Source organism: Thamnophis sirtalis, unplaced genomic scaffold (genome assembly GCF_051295495.1).
Source record: "Thamnophis sirtalis isolate CommonGarterSnake01/CBP01778 unplaced genomic scaffold, rThaSir2_p1.2 scaffold_1, whole genome shotgun sequence".
Taxonomy (NCBI): Eukaryota; Metazoa; Chordata; class Lepidosauria; order Squamata; family Natricidae; genus Thamnophis; species Thamnophis sirtalis.
Window position 1 is genome coordinate 61,749,546 of NW_028261381.1, and position 13,346 is coordinate 61,762,891.

Below are 13,346 nucleotides of genomic sequence, written 5' to 3' on the forward strand. Positions count from 1 at the left end.
GAGCACCTTGCGGAATTTACGCATTGGCTGGATTTGCCATCTTATTGCTTTTTAACTTGCTTGAATATTGTTGTTGGGTTGTGTTTTGTGAGCTGCTCAAATTTGATGGCACATAGGTGGTGTCCAAGTCAAATAAATTAATACTGTGTTTCTCTGAAAATAAGACTGGGTCTTATATTAATTTTTGCTCCAAAAGATGCATTGGGGCTTATTTTCCAGTTAGGTCTTGTTTTCTGGGAAATACAGTACTAAATGCATCCGTCTGGTTGACAATCTTAATTGGGTCTTATTTTGAGGATATGGCTCATCTTATGAGCATCCTGAAAAATCATGCTAGGGTTTATTTTCCAGTTGGGTCTTCTTTTGGGAGAAACAGGGTAATATTAATAAAGGCTTCAGATAAGGTTCAGACAAGAACAAAGGAGGTCCCTTTACACCAAATCAAATTATTGGCCCATATAGATCAAGAATAGTCCTGGCTCTCCCAGCACACAGCATCTCAAAATGTAGCTACCTATTATTTGCACAGACCTACCAAGCTGTCAGTGGCTTTAATTTGGAATCCCCCACCCGCCCCGACTGTATCTGCAGAAATTAAGGAGTAAATCTGAGTCCTGTACTCAACCATCAAGCAGACATCCCAGGGTAATCATGTGAGATCAAGGCAAAGTGGTAGATAAAGCTGAGGTTGTCCTTACCATCAGGAAACGTAAGGATGCGATCATGGATATCAGCAGTCATGGCAGCCTCCATAACTTCTTCATTGGTAGCATCAATACGACCATATCGGATGTTGTTGAAGATGGTATCATTGAAGAGGACAGTGTCCTGAGGCACTACTCCAATATGGGAACGCACAGAGACCTGCTTTGCCTGTGGATGTGGGCAGATAGAATAGAATAGAATAGAATTCTTTATTGGCCAAGTGTGATTGGACACACAAGGAATTTGTCTTTGGTGCATAGGCTCTCAGTGTACATAAAGAAAAATAAAATACATTTATAAAGAATCATGAGAGACAACACTTACCGTGTTTCCCCGAAAATAAGACAGGGTCTTATTTTCTTTTCACCCACAAAATATGGCTTGGGCCTTATTATCAGGGAAGGGTTTATTGTTTTGGGGTTGCTGGGCAGCTGCTCTCTTGCGAGCGGGTTCCCAAAGAGCCAAGCACAGCCTCATGGGCAAATGGCTGTGTTGCGCTGTCGCAGCAGTGCAACAGAACAGCCATGAAACGACTACGCTCACGAGCAGCCACCCGGCAAACCCCCTTTCCCGCCGGGCACAGTGCCATTCACTAACCTAGGGGTATTGCCAAGTCATGTGAGTGCCTGTTCGCCACCGCCCGGCTCCCACGGCTTGGCACCTTTGAAACTGAGTCTTCCGGCAGTGGCCGCTCTGGGCGTACGCTCTATGGTGGTATGCTCTGCCAGCAACTGGCCCACAACCATGTGCCCAGAGCGCCACTGCTGGAAGACTTGGTTTGGAAGCCGCCGAAAAAGCCATGCTGGGATAGCAGTGGCGGCAGAAACGGAGGTGCCCTAGCTCTGCAGAGAGCTGGGTCAGGGCACCGTGACGCTGGGAGGCACGTTAGCAAGAGCGGAACAGCTGCTTGCGCAACCCCCTTTTCCAGCCATGCAGAGCACCATTCACTGGCATTTCGAAGGCGCCAAGCCACGGGAGCCAGGCGGTGGCGAACAGGCACTCATGTGGCTTGGCGATACCCCTCGGTCAGTGAATGTGCTGTGACTGGCTGGAAAGGGGTTTTCCAGGTGGCTGCTCGTGAGCATGGTCGCTTCATGGCTGTTGTGTTGTGCTGCTGCTTTGGGAGCCCGCTCACAAGAGAGCAGCTGCCTGGCAACCTCCCCCCCTCTTTAGCTTGGCACAGCGCTGCTCACCAACTTAGCGGTATCCTGAAGGCACCAAGCAACGCAATCACCTTTGCTTCCATCCCGGTTCCCACGGCTTGGCACCTTTGGGATACCGCTAGGTTGGTGAGGGGCACTCTGCCTGGCTGGAGGTGGGGGGGTTGTCCAGGGGGCTTATTTGCGGGTGGGGGCTTATATTTTTGCCCACCAGAAAAATGTGGCATGGCCTTATTATCAGGAGATGTCATATTTTCGGGGAAACACGGTAGTGATAGTCATAGGTTCCTAATAAGCAATCAAATCGTACTAGGAACCAATAAAACAATGTAAATTGTAAAGATAGAAGCAACATGGTTATAATACGTGGAAAGAGAGGTACTAGGAAGGAAGAGAAGCAGCATAGTAATACAGTTTTAGTACATAATTTGACAGTGTTGTGGGAATTACCGATAGTTGTTTAGCAGAGTGATGGCATTCGGGGGGGAAAGATGGAGGATGAAGTGAGAAACTGGGCAATTCATTTGCGCTTAGAATATAGCTGCCATTTTCACACCCACACCAGTCTGATGGATAATTAGCTTCAGGATAAATGCTAAAGATATTATGAATTATCAGGACTTCCCATCCTGCACCGAGGTGAGAGGACACCAATTCAGAAAGGCCAGAGCACAATTCAGAGAGTTGGCATTTCAAAACAGCCTTCCCTAACCAGGTACTCTCTTTATCTGCTTAGGGTGAAGGCCCAATCTATCTGGAAAGTATCTGTTTGCAGTAAGCCCTGCTTAAGATAAACTGAACATATGCCTATTGTCTCTGCTCAGCATCATAATAAGCAATAGCTCAACCTTTTCAGTCCCTTTGATGAATACAAGGGGAGGCAGAAAACGAAGGAATGCAAAATGACTGCAGTGCTGCTGTTTTTCGATCTCCTCTAGAGAATGCAGGCACTTTAAACCAGAAACCATGCCAAATGATGGACAGGCTCAATCATCTCTGGGGAGTTTCATTATTATATGACAAATTCTAGGGAAAAGGGTTTGACTGGCAAGATAAAAAGAAAAAAAAAGCCTGTGGGATACTCTGTTGTGAACATGCACCCCATAGGAAATTATGCAGCTTTCGACCTGCCTAAACTATTTGTCATCTACCTCTGGGTGCCATTTTATCGCTATCACCTCCCATTGTTTCCTAGGTATTGATTCTAGTAACCAGGACACATCTGATGAATGAGATAGATCCTTACGGAAAGGTATAACCATAGGGAGTAATAGAGAAAAAAATAAGAGGATGGATTTGGGGAACCACAGTAGAATAAGAACAGACACCAAACAGCTCTAACAGACATGAAAGAACCAGCTGTCCTTTGATATCCCCACCCCCCACCCCCACAATGAGCTCCCAAAGACTATGGGCCATCTAAGAATCTCCCTCAATCTCCCTCCCGTAGTCCTTCCCCAGTGAGCTTGAGTGGCCACAGGAGAAGTGGAGGCCCGCTGAGCACAAACCTTTAATCCACCTTTAAATGGAATCATATGTCTGTTGCTGTGGCAATAAACATGAACAAGCAATTAAGCAGCTGGGTTGTGTCATCAAGCTTTGAGAAGCTCCGAGAGGAGAAGCATAAGTGGGTATATAACACATGCAAAGGGTGCATGTCAATTTGGCTCTATCCAGGGGATCACACTGTACAGCAGGGGTATGGCACCTCTGGACCTCAGGGTATTGTTGGTAGATAACTACTAGCATCTTCTGCCACTGGTTAGGGCCACTTGGAGTTACAGTTTTAGTTTTCTGAAGGGAATGGAACAACTCGCCACAGTCAACTTGCCACGAGACAACTCACCACAGGACAACTAGCTGTGGGACAATTCAGCAATTCAATTTAATCATTTAAAATACTTCAAAAATTATTTTAATTTTGGTCATTCGCATTTCATTTTGTCCTTCCTTTGGCATCCTTTCTTTAGTGATTCTATTCCACTATGTCTTTGATATTAGTTCCATGGCGAGTTGGCCATGGCAAGTTGTCATAAACCCTTCTGGGGAGCCATTTTTTCATTTGTAGAGCCATTCATTTTCTGGATCATAAAGCAGAGGTAACCAAAATATCCCTCCAACAATTTTTAATTTGACTTCACATATACAGAATGCATGTGAGAGATTAAACTATCTGTATATCTTGAAAACAAATTGTGATCAGACAATGGTTTCTCATATCCCTGACTTTAAACTGCTCCTATTCTCTCCCTTTTGTATGATCAAAACCTCCTCAGTACTTAGGCTTGTTTTCCTCTGATAGATTGTATTTCTTTACATTTGTGAGGTCAGAGCAGATTCTTTTTTGCCCTCCAATCTATCTTAACATTTCATGTCTTTCCTAGCTGTAATTCTACATTCTGATGTAAAATTCTTCGAAATATCCAATTGCTTTAATCATCTCCAATAATTTGGTGCCACTAAGAGTCCTGGGAAGTTAGGCAGATTTAAAGACACCAGTTTCAATAGAGATCCCAGGAGAACATATTCAGTTATATATATTCCTCTACTGACTGATCCCAACACAATAGTGCATACAAACTACCATATTTTTCGGAGTATAAGACGCACCCAGGTTTTGAAGAGGCATTTTTTTTAAAAAAAGTAGGTAGAGGGATAGAGAGAGAGTGAAAGAGAGAAAAATACAATAGGTAGGTAAATAAAGAGATAGAGAGAGAAAAAAAATACAGTAGGTAGGTAGGTAGGGAGAGAGAGAGTGCAGATAGGTAGGTAGGTAGAGGGATAGAGAGAAAGAGAGAGAGAGAAATATAGTAAATAGGTGGGGAGGGGAGAGAAATACAGTAGGTAGGGAGGGAGAGAGAGAGTGTGTGAAGATAGGTAGGTAGAGAGATAGAGAGAGAGAAATACAGTAGATAGGTAGGGAGAGAGAAAGTAGGTAGGTAGGTATATAGGTAGAGGGAGGGAGGGAGGGAGGGAGGGAGGGAGGGAGAGAGAGAGAGAGAGAGAGAAATATAGTAGGTAGGTAGGGAAAGAGTGAGTAGGTAGGTAGTTAGATGTTTCCAGGTGTATTTATCCATGTGCTGGAGAAGGAAATCGCTGACAACCTGTAGCACCTAAAACTTGGTTTCTGCTGGCACAGCACTTGACCAATGTAATTCTCATCAACCACACTAACTAAACAGCTTTCTGAAGGGGAGGAGAAGTTTTTGCACTCTGCAAACCTCCCTAAAATGGCCCGTTTTTCACAAAAATGGACCCGGTTTTTTTCCAAACAAAAGGCATGAATAGCCTTGGGGCGGGGCTTGAAGAGTGCTCCTGGGGGGTCAAAAACGAGCAAAAAACAGCCCATTTTTTGTGAAAACTGTTTTTTTTGTCAAAAAAATTGCATGCATAGCCTTATGGAGGCTTATAGAGTACTGCTAGGAGCTGGCCCGTTTTTCACTCATTTCTGCCTTTCCCAGCCCCCAGTAGGTCTCTGAAAGCCTCCGTAAGGTTATGCACGACCTTTTTGGTGAAGAGGGCGGGGTTTCAGGAGGCAAAAAATGCTGTATTCGGTGTATAAGATGCACCCAGATTTTCAGCCCCCTTTTTGAGGAAAAAAGGTGTGTCTTATACTCCAAAAAATACGGTATGTTACGTCAAGTAAAGCTGCAACAGGGCAATTTATCTAGATAATATTCTGGGGCACACTTCCCATCCTCTTCCCATCCCACTTCAGTTGAAATGAACCTTCTCCATGCCTTCATCCATGGTGGATGACTTTCTATTATCAACACTTCCCAGTGGGTTTGTTACCTTAGAGATATCCTGTCCATCTATTCGTATGCTGCCTCCCCACACATCATAAAAACGGAAGAGCAGGCGAATAATGGTACTCTTTCCTGACCCAGAAGGTCCCACCTGGAGAGAAAGGGAAAGAAAGCAAAGTGTCCCTATGAATTAACCCCATGAGAAGAAATAGAAAGTAGACAGACTTAAGTTTCAACCTCTGTTTTTGACCCCTTATTTGGGGCCCGTCACTGTTCCTATCAGAAGGGAGATAAACGAAAGCCCTGTACAATTACAAAACATTTACAGCAGAGCCATTTCTATATCCTTACCAGTGCTACAGTTTGTCCAGGCATTGCAGTAAAGGAAACGTCATGTAAAATTTCCTTCCTGTGTGGAGAATAACAAAAGAGAGCAGTCACCCATCTCTCAACCTTCACTGCTCTCCTGAAGCTCCCTGGTGAGACCTCCCACACAGGATGCCCTCCTCTGTTCCAGAAACAGACTTCCTCCAGTTTGCTGGAGAGGCAGCAGAATAGTTTGAATAACAATGACCATGGTTGCTCCACAGAAGCAACCTAGGTTAAGAGGATTACGATACAGATAAAAGAAAGAAGGTTTTTGAACTATTTTACTAATTCCCCAAACAACTTTCGGAAAAGGTCCCTATCTTTCTCACTGGTCACAATTCAGAAGGGAGATACAAAACATGTTTCTTTCTGAGCTTTAGCTAATCCAGAGTTGGAAAGCTTTAATGAGATAGCATATGGCTCATATTCACATTGTCACCATCACTAACCTTTCTCTTTCTTTGCTTATTCTCCATGTGACTTGCCTACTGTTGGAAACATGTTCGACCCTTCTTGTTCAACACTATTTCCTTCTCTACTCACCCTTCTGTGTAGCCAAAATAGACATTTTCAAATTCCACACGTCCTGAGAGAAATCGAAGATCTCTAGCACCTGGTTCATCCTTCACCTACAAGTTAACACAACTGTGACATTTTCTGTATTAGGATCCTGGCTGGCTAAGTTGGCAGAGGCAAGAAGATTTGCCCTAATGGCCAAGAAGTTGCTCTGGGCATGACCCGTCAAAAGGGCGAACGACAAAACCGCGCTCGACTAAACCGCGTCGCTGACGTCATCAACGCGGCGACAACAGCCAGCGTGGAGAAAGAAGGGCGCTTTAAATAGTGCGTTGAAAGAAAGCCGATTCAACTTAAGGTAAGGGTTAGGTTTAGGGTTAGCTTTAGGGCTAGGTTTAGGATTAGGGTTAGGGTTAGGTTAAGGGTTAGGGTTAGGTTAAGGGTTAGGGTTAGGTTAAGGGTTAGGATTAGGTTTAGGGTTAGGTTAAGGCAGCGGTTCCCAAACTTGGCAACTTTAAGACTTGTGGACTTCAACTCCCAGAATTCTCCAGCTAGCTCTTCTGGCTGGAGAACTCTGGGAGTTGAAGTCCACAAGTCTTAAAGTTGCCAAGTTTGGGAACCACTGGGTTAAGGGTTAGGTTTAGGGTTAGGTTTAGGGTTAGGTTTAGGGTTAGGTTTAGGGTTAGGTTTAGGGTTAGGTTTAGGTGTTAAGTTTAGGTTTAGGGTTTACAGAGTGCTTCTGTCTCCGCGCTGTTGTCGCCCTGTTGATGACGTCAGCGACGCGGTTTAGTCGGGCCCGGTTTTGTCGTTCGCCCTTTTGTCAGTGAACCGCTCTGGGAGGCCATTTATAGTACAGAAGTGCCATCCCTGAGGTAGAACACTTGTTTTTCAGGCACAACGTTCAGGTTGTAGCAGTTGCAATAATAAAATAGATAGCAGATAGTAAGAAAGTCTTCTTTTGGAAGTTCTGGACAGTTGCCGCCACAGTAGAAGAGTCTGATCTGGAACGTCACATTTGTATGTTCCAAAGTTACACCTTGGAGAGGGCCAGATACAGATTCTAATGGTGACATACCTAATTATCAGTATTACCATTAAAAATTATCAGTCTGAAAATAAAAATTGCCATTTAGCTCCTGGCTAACTCAAATATGGTTATTAAAAAAACATTTACAATAGTGTCCAAACTAAGATACATCCTGAAAATTAATTAGGTTCTCTCCAATTTGTGTCATCAGGTTGGAAAGTGCTAAATTAACCTGCATCCCTAAGCAGTATACTCATGGGATGTTTTTAAGGACTGCTTTATTTAGTGACAGAAATTCCAGCCCTAATTAGGGTCATTAAGCAACAATTACTTACAGTTTATAATATGTGGGTTATAATTCACAATGAAGGGAAAATAAGATGATCCACTATAATCACATATGATCTGCCTTACCTCTTGTTCCTCACTGAAGAGCTCAAACATGTTCTCCATGTCAACAAATGAGGACTGGATCATTCTAGAAAGGAAAAGCAGAAGCTCCATTGCAACAAAGTTATGAAGGTTTCAGAAAAGAAAAGGGAGTGAAGCAGACAAGGACTTATATCCCAATACAGCAGTCGTTCTCAACCTTTCCAATGCCGCAACCCTTTAATACAGTTTCTCGTGTTGTGGTGACCCCCAACCATAAAATTGGTGTCTCGGTTCCTAAGACCATCGAAAATATATGTTTTCCGATGGTCTTAGGCGACCCCTGTGAAAGGGTCGTTCGACCCCCAAGGGGTCCCAATCCACAGGTTGAGAACCATTGCAATACAGCAATCTTTTATATTTTAAGCATGAACACAAACTCCATCAGTCCCATATTTTTAACACGTCTGCACATAGTAAATTATCTCACACCTCTTTAAAAATATCTTTGATAGGGGAAGTGTAAAAGAGAGGGCAAATTAATTTTTTATATAAATTTATATAAATTTATAATTTATATAAATTTTATATAAATTTTATATAAATTATATATATATATTATATATATATATATATATATATATATAAATCGACATATAATTTCTAGGGCTGCGTTTTATTTTTCAAATCTGAGCTCAACTTTCTAGGCATGAGAAATTTTAATGATAATTCCTTTCATTACTGGACAAAAAAAGTATTCATGCAAAAGGAAATATTATAAGAAAATATTTGTACTCAAATAGAACAAAATATACTATTTCATACTTTTCCGTGACTTACAATTACTTTTCAGTAACCAAATAGTTATTAAACTTTGCATTTTGTTAATTATCAAGATTTTTCTGTCTATTGACTAAACAATTAGCCCACTACAAATAAAGCTGAAGTACAAAGGAGACATTCATTTGTACTTATTTTAGTTGTCATATAACTCAAGGCAAAATTCAACCATGCCCGCGATATACTATGTTCTTGTGAGTTTTTCCCCCCACAAGATTAACAGACTGTTATTATAATCTGAAATTTTAAAATAAGTCTATATTTCAGCAATTAGTCTAATTCCTCTTTTATGTCAAACATCTCAGAAATTGATTATTTCTATTTGCTGCCTGTCTCTATAAAACTGTTAGACAAACACTATTCACAAGAGTCATGATGGGCACAAAATAGATTGCTACCAATTGCCAGGTGATCTGAAGTAGATTGAGCTGGGTGGCTATATAAATTTGAAGACAAACAAAAAGCCTGAATGCATTTTTCCTTCATTCTTATACCGTTCATCTAAGGTGTTCTGTTTATTGCTGCTGTAGATATTATTAGATTCAGAATAATGGTTCTTTTCTTGTTATAGGGAAATTGAAATCTGAGAAATGAGATATGGTGCTCTGCTTGGAGCAGGCTGTAAATAAAATAATGGAATATAACTCTCCAAGTCCATCAACCTATTTCTCTTTGTTTCACCCCAAATGGCTAATAAAACATACAAAAAAGTAGCCTAGCAAGGAAATTACCTGTAATATGTGCCAAACCAATTCAGTGGAGTATACAGCTGAATAATGTATGTGCCAAAGAGAACATAATCGCCTACCTGGAGGAAATAGGAAGAATATATCCATTTTTGCAATAACAATTGTTCCCTGCCATACAATATATCGAATAGGGAGTTTTCAAATTCAGATTCACATGAAGAATTCTGAAGATCAAGAGTCCCTGTTAGATTTACTTCCCTTGTCTTTTGTTCAATGAAGGTGATTTTTTTATTTATTTAAGTAAATTATAGGTTTGAGATATTCAACATTTTTAAAGAAAACTAAGGGAAAATGTCCTATTGATGTTCAGAGAATAGAAATACAAACATCAAATATTCGGTTAAAGCAGAGTGATTGACCTAGGATGATACCATGTGCAATATATACATTTCTGCTGTGTTTGTTTTAAAAAAATGATTAAGCCCCCCCCGCCTTGAATGTATAAGACTTGCATATTTTCCACTAATCCAGCCTTGAGATGCAGAGACTGAGTTCTTTCAAGACCAAGGTAAAGTTCAACTTATATGACAATAACCAGTTATATCTCAGTTTTTCGGTCTTCTCCTCCCATCAGTTAAATGGTAGATTTCCGTGTGTTCTAACTTAGAGCTCATTTGATGGACCAGTTTTCATATTTGGGGCAGTTTAAGGTATTACCTTTCTAGCAATATATATAATCAAAACTACACCTCTCAATCTGTTGTTGATACATAAAAAAGAAAGAAAGAAAGAAAGAAAGAAAGAAAGAAAGAAAGAAAGAAAGAAAGAAAGAAAGAAAGAAAGAAAGAAAGAAAGAAAAAAGACAAATATTTTCCAGGCTTGGCCTCTTGTAAGCAACTCCAACCCAGCATGGTCAATGGTCAGATCACAGAAGAAACACAAGTTCTTCACCACTTACTAATGTTTTTCAGAGGGGAAAGAGAATTAAAATAATTCCTTCCCGGAACCCCAAATGATGTTTCAAACTAGGCCGATGGTAAAACTGTTATATTTGCAGCATTCCTTGCAGCAAAAATTAATTGGAGCAGAGTGGCTCAGTAACTTCCAGGTTTTTATTTTATTTTGATTAGCCCTTAATCAAGCTCAGTTTGCCTGTAATTCATACTCAACATGTTTTCCTCAATTTAGATGTGAATGTGCCAGCCAGGTTACATTTTTATAGCCACATTTCTCCATGACCTCCTCTGGTTTTAAAAAGTGCCTCCTGTCCCTCAGATTGCACTCCATGTGGGGAATGTGTTTTCACATCTGGAGTAGAAACCCCAAACATCCGGATTTCTTTCTTCTGATGTTTGTGGAAACCAGCTCCCATTTGGCGAGGCCCACCCCACTCTCCTGCTTAGATCTCCTAATTGGTGACAAATCTTTTCCAGCTTGGCCTCTTGTTTGCAAAAGCTTTTGTTCTCTGAGGTCCAATTCTCCAGTTGGTTTTGTTTTAATCTTCTCCACCATGGGCTGCCCATTTTTCTCAGCATGAGCAGAGACTTACCTTCAGATCCTACATTCAGAAAACACTTTTTTATAGAATACGACATTCAATTCTTAAATTCAGAAAACACTAGTTTATAGAAGACTACAAAGACTTTTGTCCATTAGCCACCACGTATCACAACTAAATTTAAAGACGTTCAACAATTTCTTTCATATTTTTGTATGGCAAGTTCTTCCAGCTATTTAGTTACTAGAGCATTCCTGCTTTTCATGGATTCTGCACCTCATTGCAAGACTACCAGTAAGTGTTAGGCAGAGAAACCTAGCGCTGCTGTATTTCCAGTATCAATTTCATGAATGTATTTTAAACAGGGTTAGGGTGCTTGTTCCTTTGCAAGCAGAAATATGTAAAACTGCTCAGTGTTTAAGTATAGACATTTTAAAAACATTTTGTAAAGGTTGCACCGCAATGGTCTAAAAACTTCTTAACTTGTGGCAAATCATTCAGGAAGCCCAATCTGGAGGGGCCTCAACAGTAAGGATGAGTTGTAGACTGGTTGTCCCAAAGGTGCTTTTTCAAGAGGTAACTGTGCTTTCTGTTTTTTCTTTGAAGACGTTTTGCTTCTCATCCAAGAAGATTCTTCAGTTCTGATTGGATGGTGGGGAATGGAAAGATTTATCCTCCTTGCAGATAGCTGGTCATTTGCATTCTTTTAGCAAGACATTAAGGTCACCTGGAGGCTTATCTGTGTATCAGGGTCACCTGATGACATCAGAAGCGAAACGTCCTCAAAGAAAAAACAGAAAGTCCAGTTGCCTCTTGAAAAATCACCTTTGGGACAACCATGACCTGGATGACTCAGGATCTCCATAGAGATTTGTGGACTGGTTCTTGTTTCAGATTCTCCATACAGAGAGAAACCACTTCCAGTATGCAGTCAACGAGAACTTACATAGAGCTGCTTCTTAATCACATAAGAAGCACATAGGAGTGATCCAGCCAAGAGCCCCACACCAATCACCAGATTCTGTGTCTGATTTAACAGGGCCAGAGAGGCATTCACTTTCCATTCTGCAACCTACCAAAAGAAAAGGAAAGGGGGGAAAAAATCAAGAGCTGCACAGATCCTGAAAAGATCCTGAAAAACTCTGCAGCCCACAGAGAAATAATTCAACAGAACTTGCACCCTCTAGTCAGAGACCAATGAGGCATCCAGGAATGGACGAGTTGTGTCTTCTTCATCCTTCTACAGGACAATTTAGATCTGCCACCCAATGCTTTTCTAGAATATTTCTCTCCTCTGGATATGCTGATGCTCCTATTTACAGGACAGGTTTCCGAGTCTTTCCAATCTCATAACTTGCTTGACTATGCCTGCAAAATTTGGGCAGCATCAGAGCAGCTATTTAGGTAGGTAGTCCTCGATTTACTACCATTTGTTTAGTGACCGTCAGAAGTTATAACAGCCCGGAAAAAAGTGACTTATGACTGTTTTCCACACTTATGAGCATTGAAGCATCCCCGTAGTCACGTGATCAACATATGGATGCTTGGCAATTGGTTCATATTTATGACGGTTGTGGTGTCCCGGGGTCATGTGATCATCTTTTGCTATCTGACAAGCAAAGTCAACAGGGACGCCAGATTCGCTTAAGAACTTACTAATGTAACAATTGCAGTGATTCACTTAACAACTGTGGAAGGTCGTAAAATGGGGCAACGTTAACTTAACGACCACAGTTGAGCCCCAAATTTCAGTTGTTAAGTCGAGGACTACCTACCATTTACTAGCAGATGGAGAGAATAATCTTTAACAAACATGCCAGTGTTACAAAATCCCAGGAAACATATCCGGTTTGCCATGTCTTAAATCTCCCTTGTTATGATATGCTTACTCATTCCCTTCCTAGATGTTTATGTGCAACACTTCCCACTTCCTTCCTTAAGAAAATGGAACTATTCTTTCCCTTCCAAATTACTGTATGCATGTGCCCATACATGCAAACATAGGAGTATAGAGACGATAGATCTGTGATGGCAAACCAATGGCACGCGTGCCACAGGTGGCACGCAGAGCCCTCTCTGTGGGCATGTGAGCCATCACCCCAGCTCAGCTCAACCGCCCATGTGTGTGCAGCCAGTTGGTTTTTGGGTCTCTGCCACGCATGCATTGGGGGAGGGGTGCATGCGGGAGATGTGTACGCAAGTGCGGGGACAAAGCGCATGTGTGTGGGGTCACATGCACAGGGGGTGGGCCACACCGGGGGTATGTGTGTGCACACATTGCATTATGGGAGCACACACACACTTTCGGCACACAACAACAAAAAGGTTAGTCATCCCTGTGATAGATGGATAGACAGATAGAAAGACCTCTCTCCCTCCATTTTTGCTGGTACTGAAGAGTAACAGGAAAAGAATGTCCAAAAA

General features: G+C 41.7%; 1 protein-coding gene across 3 annotated transcripts in view; it reads right to left on the bottom strand.

Moving 5' to 3' along the window:
• ABCB6 (ATP binding cassette subfamily B member 6 (LAN blood group)) overlaps positions 1 to 13,346 on the bottom strand; it is a 46,830-nt gene that overhangs the window by 9,482 nt on the left and 24,002 nt on the right. For all 3 annotated transcript variants that reach the window (XM_087713206.1, XM_087713215.1, XM_087713201.1), the window contains exons 10-16: positions 11,869 to 11,994; positions 9,467 to 9,543; positions 7,941 to 8,004; positions 6,527 to 6,612; positions 5,966 to 6,023; positions 5,661 to 5,765; positions 699 to 873 (exon numbers count right to left, since the gene is read on the bottom strand). In XM_087713206.1, the coding sequence (XP_087569332.1) occupies positions 699 to 873; positions 5,661 to 5,765; positions 5,966 to 6,023; positions 6,527 to 6,612; positions 7,941 to 8,004; positions 9,467 to 9,543; positions 11,869 to 11,994 (691 nt within the window). The remainder of the gene's footprint in view (positions 1 to 698; positions 874 to 5,660; positions 5,766 to 5,965; positions 6,024 to 6,526; positions 6,613 to 7,940; positions 8,005 to 9,466; positions 9,544 to 11,868; positions 11,995 to 13,346) is intronic.